The following is a 10,795-nucleotide window of genomic DNA, read 5'->3' as shown; positions in this document are numbered from 1 at the left end:
CCATATTCAAAACGTAATAATCACTTGAATCTAGCTTGCGCTCACTGTTGTAAACAGAAGCAGTTCTGGGGGAATGACGTATGAGGTCGGTGTTGCGCATGACCTCATACCAGAAGTGACATACACTCAGAAGTGACGCACGCGGAAACGCAGTGGAGAGATCAAAACAAAACAACGGTCAAAAATTAGAAGTACAAAACGAGGATTTGTAAAGAAGAATGTCGGAGGATTTCGATATAAGCCAAGAGGAGACTGGTTTTCCTTTGCTAAAGTAAGGAAACTTTGCTTCTTTTGATCCTGTAAACAAACGTTGGTTTTCACGAGACTCACCGGCACATGCACAACGCTGACCTCATCCGTCATGCTCCCGGAACTGCTTCCGTGTACAACTGTTGGCGCAAGCTACATTAAAGTGATTATTACGTTTTGAATATGGATATTTTTCTTACAAAAACACATCGATTCGCTACAGAAGGCCTTTGTTCACCCCCCGGAGCCGTGTGAGACACTTTTTTTTTATTTTTATGGATGGGCGCTTTTTATTTAAGTTCTTTTGGACTGAAGCAATGCAACACCCGCTGAGTGGCATTAAACAGCTTGAAAGATCAAAGACAATTTTTTATATAACTCCGACTGGATTCGTCTGAAAGAAGAAAGTCATATACACCTAGGATGCCTCGGGGGTGAGTAAAACGCAGCCTAATTTTCATTTTTGGGTGAACTAATCCTTTAATGTTTCAAGATGAACACTTACTGGACGGACCGAACTTAGGTTTACTTGATTGTCCATATATACATTTTTTACAAATTTTATTTAATTATTATTATTTTTTTATTTTTATTTATTTATTTATTTTTTTTTAGAAAAAACGTGTTTAAATGCGAGTATCAAATATGATCATTAGGCTTTTGAAGAATGTTTATTTATTCATCTCTCAATCGTCATTGTATTGCATTGCGTTATATGTTTTTGAAACTACAGAGCTTTGGTCATAACACTAAGCATTTAAATATCATCTTACTCAGATATATTATTTGGAGATATAAAGTGCATTTTGCGATTTACATATACTTTTTGTAAGTAGTCTTGTTATAATGTTATTAAAAAATATCAATGATTTACATTACAAGCTATCAAAATGTCATCTTACTTTTTGGCCAAATAAATAACATCTGAACCAAATAGCATCTTTTTGCTCAGCTTGTCACTATATCCTACTATATGAGCCATGATGTATCATATTACAGAAATGTGTGTAAACTTTGTGAAAGCAGCAGTTGCAGTTCTGTTCATGAATGTTTATTAGCTCTCAGAGGAGTGAGCAGTTCTACGGTCTTCCTTCAGTCATTGATTTTTTTTGTTCCCTCTTCTCTTTGTGTTTGTAGGAATTATCTTCAGTCCCATCCCAGATGTCAGTTAGTCTCCCTTGACGAGTGGCAAAAAATATACCATCTTTCCTATCGACGCTTTGCTAAAGTGCCAGATATTTTCCACAGGAGCCCAGTGCTCTGATTTATTTATTATTTTTACTTTCATTGTTCTGTATATTTGTTGTCGTTTCATATCTTTTCTCTCTGTCATCGGTATAAAGGTGAGGATCATTGATTGGTGCTGCTGGTTAGTTGCTCGCTGAGAAGTCTAATCTGGTTTGTGTGTGTGTGTGTGTTTTTTTTTGTTGTGATTTCACCGTGTGCGGTGTGTTTGTACTGCATGTTTCATCCTAGTGGTGTTGAGCGTCATGTAAAAAGAGATCTATATATAAATAGACGATGTACAGTATATTCGCCTTTTGGTGCTTGTAGAATTCAAAGATGTAAATAGATGTGTGGTTTGATATTTATTTGTGTGCAATTTTTCATGATTAATATTCTCAGTAGAGTTTAGTCCTTTACCCCAACCAGCGCTTATTCACCTTTACAGCTGCTGTATAGTTTTAGTTTCAATCGCCGGACAAATTTGTCCAATTTGCTGTATATGTTAGTCATTTTCTTTTTTTGTTGTACGTTGTTACATGATACAGTTTGCTTTGTTGAGGACAAATGTTGCAGTGTTTCTTTAGCTATTTTGTAAACTAATTACAGTTACATTTTTTAGCATTAAATGCGTATAAAGGGACATAGGTGAAAGATTTTATATTTTGTGAGCAGAAAAATATTCTGTTGAACATCATTGTTACTCTCAGGAAGCGCATGTATGTTGTGTCCTTTTGATTGGTTTTGTTCATTTGTTACATTTGCTTACTTAAAGCAGTTTTATAAACTTTATACATTTAAATTAAACAATTTACTGTATTTGTCTGTCTCTGATCATGTTATTTATTTTTTCCATAGCAGCTGGTTATTTTATAAGACGGTAAGTATTGGGAAATGGGAAATTTTCATTTCAGTTGCAATATCAGTTTAATATGCCATGGATTATCAAAATTAAAACACAAAGAACATAATTTTAAGGGAAATTATTTAGGCTAAAGAAATCCAAAAGTTTTGTACACAAATGTGTATGTTTAAAAATGTGTTATGTGTTTATATATATATATATATGCAAAAAGTATGTTGTTCTGTTATAAAGATTCCAATGATTTACATTACAATCAGAATTTCATCTTATGTTTTGGCCAAATAACATCTGAACCAAATTGCATATTTTTGCAGAGCCTAGGCCTCTTTGCCACACAAAAGCACATCGATATGATGAACTTTCATGACGAGTCAAAAATAAAGGGTGACATTTTTAAAATGTCCCCCATCTCTGCAGAAATGTCTTATTTTGGCATCTGGAACATCCTGACTCGAAAAAGGTTCTTTGGAAAAGAGAGAAGAATGTTTGAAAACTGCAAAACCTAACAGCGAAAATCGCTACATGGAATGAGTTCATTAAACTTAAAATTTGAAAAAAAGTAATTCAATGAATGTGAGAAACTGCAACGCGCAACATGGCAGAATATGTCCCGTCTTCTATATGACAGAGCCAGAAGATTTCCCCCATCCCACTGCATCTCATGTTTTTAAATGAAAAATGTGCTCTGTGTGATTGGCTTTCCGCCCTTTGTATTAAACTATGCATACATACATGATGCTGTTTTGTTTATAGTTGTTTAAGCAACTTAATTAATTATAATTGGTTTATAAACATTATTTTAAACATTATGCACTTTTTTCACAGATGGTCATGTTATCTTATGCTTTGAATAAACGTGCATTAGTAATATTTTGCTGGATGCGCCCTCTTGTGGCCTCAGAAGAGAAGCCAAAAGCTTTTCTTCACCCTAACAGAAATTATGCATTTTAAATTCGAATATAATTCGAATTTTGATAATCAAGTACAAAATTCGAATTTAGTTTTTTAGCCATTTTGACAGCCCTAATACTGTTAAGGTACAGTGATAATTGGATTTTAACAGTGATGTTAGATAGAAGGTTCCCTGAGTCCAGAGACTTATGACTGCACATGCGCATTGACTGAAAAAAAAGAGAAGCTTTTTGAGCATAAAGAATAATAACATGTATGGGGCAGCTTATTTCAGATTTTCTTAATTAGAAATATGTGATTTAATTGCGAGTTCATCAAGCAGTTTTTGAGATTTCAGGATTCCCTTTTAGATAGGACTTGGCCTTGGATGCCCGAAATAAAGGGCCACAAAGTGAACAGAAAGGGACTTTGGTGTTTCCTAAAGGTCCTTGCACACTGAGTCTGAAAGTTTCGTATGCGTTTTTTCATTTTTTTTTTCGTATTTGTCATCCTTTCCTATCAAAATGCTTGCTACGGATGCAAAAATGCAGAAAATCGAACCTGATCCTAATTTTTTTTTATGACAGACGAAAGTTTCGGAGGCAGTGTGTAAACGTGATTGACACAACGTGAGGTCGTATTTATTTTTTAACGTGCGAAAATTTCAGTCAAAAATTTCGGACTCAGTGTGCAATGACCTTAAAAGCAGAGAAAAAATCAGTCGCATTTTCCAGTCAGTCAAGTGAAGTCCGCCCATCTCCCACAGCTCACTCACAGTCACAGCGAGACGATTCGCGGCCACGGAAAAATAACGTTTCAGTTGGCCATAATGTTAGCAAGCAAAGTGAGGAGCCAACGAGCTATTACATCAAAGGTATCAATACGATGTGTTATACACATTAATTTGTCAGTGGGAAATTTAAGAAATACTTTTTGTGCTTTCTCACAGTCGGTCATAGACAAACGATTCCCGCTGACAGACCATCTTCCACATCTCGGTCACTCCCGCCACAGAAACTGAAGCAACAGGTAAAGCAAACCAAATTAAGTTTAAAATTTTGGTAAACGTTATTTATCCGCTTCATCAGTTCCATCTAGCATGTGATGCTAATTGAAAATTAATTAGTATAAAGCTACTAAATCCGCCGAAGCCCCGATGAAGTGTCTCGAGGAGAGTTTATGATGGCTGTTTTGTTAACGTTAACATTTTAGACTTATTTGCTCTTCATGTTGTCTTATTTGAAATTCATATATATTTCGTATTAAAAAATTATATATAATAAGTTCAATTCTCACTATAGGTTGAATTCTCACTATAGCTTGAACTCAAAAGTTGTCAAACCTGAAAAAGTTAGAATGTGTAACATTAGGATGCTTTTAGTCCTACCCTGGAGTTGGCTATGAAACAAAGTAAGTAAATAATTAAAGGGGTCATATGATGCGATTTCAATTTGTCCTTTCTCTTTGGAGTGTTACAAGCTCTTGGTGCATAAAGAAGATCTGTAAAGTTGCAAAGACTAAAGTCTCAAATCCAAAGAGATATTCTTTATAAAAGTTAAGAGTCAACCACGCCTACCTAAAACGGCTCGTTCTAACACGGCCCCACATGTCTACGTCACGATGTGGGAAGATTTGCATAACGCCGCCCAAATGTTCATGCAAAGAAAGAAGGCGTAACTTTTATTCTCGCTGTAGTATTGTTGCCGCCGCCGCCATGTCGTGAAGGCGCTGTGTTTCGTTGTGAAGGCGAAACTACTCTGTTTGGTCTTCTAAAAGATGATGATATCCGCTTCGTCATGCCTGGAGCTGATCTGTGCTGGTCGCTGAGGAAATACAACAACTTCACGCTGTGGATCACCGGATATGCTTTCACCGTTTTCACCGCTCCTTCATCGGATCCGCCGGGACGATAATATCATGTATCGGTGATCTCGCAGGCTGACGATAGAATGATATGACTATGGAGCATATCTCCCAACACTAGTCTTAGCTTTGTTGTATTGAGCAAAAACGTCTCATTTTGGTGCCTGAAACCTCCAGAGAATTTTATTCTGAACTTCTTATTGACCATAATTTGAAACGTGTTTGTTTGCTTGTTTTTGTTTTTTTGGTTTGTTTGATTCCCCCACTGCCAGTTTACCCAAGAGTATTTTGACACCCCAGGTTGCCAGTTGGCTGGAAACAGTGTACTGCAGCCGTGGAGGCTAGCAAACGATCTGGGCAGGGGCGTAGTTTGTGGGGGGGATAGGGGGGCTATAACCCCCCCAATAACCAAAATTAGCAAGTACAACATATGTGACCTATGTGATCTACTTGAATTATTTAGAGAAACAGCCACTTTAAAATGCTATGGAGAAAGTTGAACAGTATCTAAAAAAGGCAAATAAAAAAAGACTGATGAAAAAAGGACCTTGAACCAGCACATATATTAAAATCTTTTTAAACTACTCATGACCACCTTTACTAGAATTTATCACATTTTGTTGTAGGCTTATTTATTGTGTAAAATTTAGTCTAACTTGTTATAGAATTTGTATTCGATAATCTGTTAAGAGAATAGATTTCCCCCTATAGTGTAGATGCACAAATGCAGGAATTATCCATGTTATTTTTTATAACGGATGTCGGTGTTAATAGCCTCGTGGGCAGCGCACTGACATACTGTACATTGCGCTTTGGGCGTCCAGAGTTCAAGTCACAGCTCGTGAACCTTTCCTGAACCATCTAAAATACTGTCCTGTCGTAATAAATTTAACCCAACTCTGTACTCATTCAAACAAGACGTCTGAGCTATGTGAATGAAATAATGAATAAATGTTTACAGCATATTATGCCTTGTATGTGGTGTAGGAATGTGTCTATGTTGTGTTTTTCTGTATACAAGACTGCATTAGACAAATAACAGATAAAAAACAGCTTTCAAAAGCCTTGGTGTCTTCTCATACTGGTGGCCAAAAGTTAACGAAAAAGTTAACGATTTCGAAGTCTCTCTTGCTCACTAAAGCCGCATTTATTTGGTAAAAAATACAGTAAAACAGAAATATTGTGAAATTGTAAAAGAGCTGTTTTCTATTTGAATATACACTGTTCAAAAAAATAAATTAATTAAAGGAACACTTTTTATTCAGAGTATAGCATCAAGTCAATTAAACTCCTGGGATATTGATCTGGTCAGTTAAGTAGCAGAGGGGGTTGTTAATCAATTTCAGCTGCTTTGGTGTCAATGAAAATAACAACAGGTGCACTAGATGGGAAACAATGAGACAACCCCCAAAACAAGAATGGTTTTACAGGTGGAGGTCACTACTCATCTTTTCTGACTGTTTTTCACTAGTTTTGCATTTGGCTAGGGTCAGTGTCACTACTGGTAACATGAGGCGATACCTGGACCCTACAGAGGTTGCACAGGCAGTCCAACTCCTCCAGGATGGCACATCAATACGTGCCATTGCCAGAAGGTTTGCTGTGTCTCCCAGCACAGTCTCAAGAGCATGGAGGAGATTCCAGGAGACAGGCAGTTACTCTAGGAGAGCTGGACAGGGCCGTAGAAGGTCCGAAACCCATCAGTAGGACCGGACCGGAGGAACAGGATGAGCACTGCCAGAGCCCTACAAAATGATCTCCAGCAGGCCACTGGTGAGAATGTCTCTGACCAAACAATAAGAAACCGACTTCATGAGGGTGGCCTGAGGGCCTGACGTCCTCTAGTCTGTAACATCGTTCAGCATGACCAGTTTGGTGGTGGGTCAGTGATGGACTGGGGAGGCATATCCATGGAGGGACACACAGACCTCTACAGGCTAGACAATGGCACCCTCACTGCCATTAGGTATCGGGATGAAATCCTTGGACCCATTGTCAGACCGTACGCTGGTGCAGTGTGTCCTGGGTTCCTCCTGGTGCATTGTTTGACCCGTGGCCTAGCCCATACATGAGAAATGGAAAATGCAGCCATAGACAGTTAAGACTGCAGCAGCAAACAGAAATGGAGAAAGAAAAAGGTCTTATGAACGGTTTACTGATGGTTCTGTCGACAAGACAAAAGTTGTCTGCGTTTATTGTCGATGTGAATTAAGTGATCACCGCAGCACATCGAGTTTAAAATATCACTTGATGGCGAAGCATACAGCCAAAGGCAGACCACACTAGATAGTTTGCAGCAGAGATGGGTAAACAACTCCACAACCATTAGACTCACCACAGTGACAGCTAAATGGGTGGCTACAGCATGTAGGCCAGTTAATGTAATGGAGGATGAGGGTCTACTTGAAATTATTCGCATCGCATCTAATGATTATACATATGAACTACCTTCGAGAGCCACCGTTACAAGCAAGATTCACAACTCCTATGAAGAGGAGAAAGCTAAAGTTGAGGAGGCATTGAGACAGACAAAAAACGGTCACGCTAACCGGAGACTACTGGACTTCCCTCAGTAACGATAGCTACCTGGGGGTCACAGCACATTTTTTGACACACACTGGAATCTTCAGTTGCACGCCAGACGAGAGGCACTATGCTGACATTTGCGCTGAGCACTTTCTGCAAGTAGCCAGACAGTGGAACATTGAACTCAAAATTAGCACACTGACAACTGATTGCAGCGGCCAGGCAGCTCCCATTCTAGCATATTCCCTGCATTTCACACAGCCTCCACCGAGCTATCACAGTTTCGATCCAGAACAGCCCGTTTGACAGCGCCTTGGCAAAATGCAGGAAGGTAGTGGGGCATTTCAAGCACAGCCCAAGCCCAGCAAACACCGCAGAGCTCGAACAGCAGCAAGTTGCACATCTTCAAAAGAAAGAGTCACTCACACAGGAGGTGTCAACTAGATGGAATAGCCCGTTGGAAATGATAAAGTGTGTTCAAAGAAATCAAGAACCACTGAGAGATGCACTACATGCAAGCAACATCAACATGCCAACAGCAGCTGAACTGGATAAACTGAAGAGACTGGAGACTGTGCTGGAACACTGCGGGTAATTTATTGATACTCTCTTTTATTATGTTTGTTTCTCAGTCAAAGTAAGGTTGTGTCAAAAGTTGGGAGGTGTGTGCGTGTGTCAGTGAGAGATTGAAACACACTTATAAATCGTAAATAAATAGAAACTCATTTGTGGATAATTTGTGTTTTTTATGTGACATTTATAATGTCAATAAAGAGTGGATATCTCTGTTGTTCTGACGTGTCTCTGACAGTGTGTTGTGTGTGTGTGTGTACACATGTGTGTCAGTGAGAGTGAGACAAAGACATAATGAGTGTCTCACTCACTTTCAAACTAAAGTGCTTTTCTCTATTATTGCAGGTATGTGAGTGAACTTCTAGGAGCAGAGAAGTTTGTTTCTTGCTCAGTTGTGCTGCCAGTGTTGTGTCATCTATCACGTGTGATGGAGGTCTCAGAAGATGACCCAGCATACATGGTTAAGTTTAAGGCAACTTTCACAACAGACATGGACAAACGGAAGGAAAAAACCAACATCACACGGCTGAGGGTTGCAACAGCACTGGACCCTAGGTTTAAGGACCTCAAATGTCTGAGCAGGGCTCACAGAGCTGAGGCGTGGAGTTCAATCTGTGCCTTGCTCCGGGAGAGGGGGCTTGCAGAGCGAGATAAACCAGTGACAACTGAGCCCCCTAAGAAAAGATCATGTCTCATGTCTGTGCCAGAGTCTTCATCTGATGATGAAGAGGACTGTATTGAGAAATGTGTGGAGCGCTACAAGGCAGAACCCTCTATTGGCATAGAGGACTGTCCCCTGCAGTGGTGGTCCAAACATAAAGGGGCACACGGTGAAATGGCCTCCCTTGCACGCAGATACTTAGCAACACCTGCCACATCCATACCTTGTGAAAGATTGTTTTCACTGTCAGGGCATGTTGTTCAGAAAAAGCGAGCTGCCCTGTCATCTGAAAATGTAAACAGGCTTGTCTGTTTGAGCAACTGGCTAAGTGCAAAGAAAGAGAAATAATGGGAACCTGTTGTTTTTCTATGTTCTTTTTTCCCCCCATGTGTTTAATAGACATGAACAAGTTCTTTGAAAAACATATCTACCGTCTTTTGAAACATGTCTATGTTCTTTATGCTGTATGTTTAGGGTGGTTTCCGTAATAATAAATGTTCATTTTGCATGTTTAGAAGAAGTGAGCTGTAAACAGGCTTGTGTAAGTAAATTGCTCAGTGCACAGAAAGAGAAGTAATAGGAACCTGGTATTTCTGTTCTTTTATCCCATGTGCTTAATAATAGACATGAACAAGTTCTTTGAAAAACATGTCTATGTTCTTTTTGCTCTGTTTAGGGTTGTTTCACTAATAGTAAACATACATTTGCATAAAGCATCTATGTTTGTCCATGCCCATGTTGATTAGAGTACGTGAGGCTAGGCACCGCACCTCCGCCGGGAGACACTGGCATCATGGTGGCCAGGATCAGCGCCAGGCAATCTGCCACATCTTTGTTAGGAGCACAAGCAAGTGCCGGAGTGTAGCCTTTTAAAGAAATGAGAGAAGACCCGTCAGGCCGGTTTTACAATGGGGGACAATATAGGCATGTTGCCGTAATAGAAAAACTGATACTGATAAGATAATTATTTTCAAAGACAACCTAAACAGAAGACAACAAAAGTAATAAAAACCATAATAAAAATTACATAAAGATATTACAAATTGGGAGATCAATGTTTTGTTTTACTTATTCGTAAACCTTGTTACCAAAATATCATGATTTCATAGTTTCAAAATTTCCAAGATTTCCTAAATTCCATTTGTTTATTACCTGTAAATACAAATAAAGTTTATAAAATAAAAAAAATAAAAAAAAAATTGCACAAACAGTACTATTCTAAAGTCTGAGGTAAGATTTTTTGAAAGTTGTCTCTTATTCTTACCAATGCTTAATTTCTTTGATCAAAAATACAATAAATATTATTACAATTTAAAATGAATGTTTCCTATTTTAATATATAAAATGTAATTTATTTCTGTAATGACACAGCTGATTTTTTAGCAGCCATTACTCCAGTCTTCCGTGTCACATGATCACTCTGATATACTGATTTGATGCTCAAGAAACAACTAAATAGTTGTGCTGCGTAATATTTTTATGGAAACTGACACATTTTTCAGGATTTTAAAAATAGGAAAAAAAAAATAGCATTTATAGCATTGTCATTATTGTCACTTCTGATCAATTTATTTTATCCTTGCTGAATAAAATAAATTTCATACAAAAAAAAAATCTTACTGACCAACCATATTATTTTTTAGTGATGTGCATGTATATATATATATATATATATATATATATACAAAGAGAGAGTGTGTTTCTTTTAATATATACATAAACATACATCATATATATTTTACTCTCTCCACAACTCTGTATACAATGGATTGATTTTAATGACTTTAATGTGCTTTAAGTGTGCACCAAACATACATTCCTATAGGAATATACAAGTGTCGAATCGGGACTCGGCATCGGCAAATACTCAATATTCAATGATTTGGATCGGATCAGGTGCACAAAAAACCTGATCTGGACATCCCTAATGACAATGCTTTTTT

The 10,795-nt window shown here is 38.1% G+C and overlaps 1 protein-coding gene across 2 annotated transcripts in view; it reads left to right on the top strand.

Moving 5' to 3' along the window:
• The window catches only part of LOC107724599 (S100P-binding protein), an 8,222-nt gene extending 6,007 nt beyond the window's left edge, over positions 1-2,215 (top strand). Inside the window, exon 5 of one of the 2 annotated variants that reach the window (XM_016533585.1) lies at positions 1,387-2,215. In XM_016533585.1, the coding sequence (XP_016389071.1) occupies positions 1,387-1,513 (127 nt within the window). In that variant the 3' untranslated portion in view covers positions 1,514-2,215. The remainder of the gene's footprint in view (positions 1-1,386) is intronic. The other variant, XM_016533584.1, reaches the window with a different exon arrangement.
• Positions 2,216-10,795: the final 8,580 nt, after the last annotated feature.

Source organism: Sinocyclocheilus rhinocerous, unplaced genomic scaffold, assembly GCF_001515625.1.
Source record: "Sinocyclocheilus rhinocerous isolate Xijiao unplaced genomic scaffold, SAMN03320098_v1.1 scaffold304, whole genome shotgun sequence".
Lineage (NCBI taxonomy): Eukaryota > Metazoa > Chordata > Actinopteri > Cypriniformes > Cyprinidae > Sinocyclocheilus > Sinocyclocheilus rhinocerous.
The sequence above is the reverse complement of the archived record's forward strand: the minus strand, read 5'-3'. Positions and strand labels throughout refer to the sequence as shown.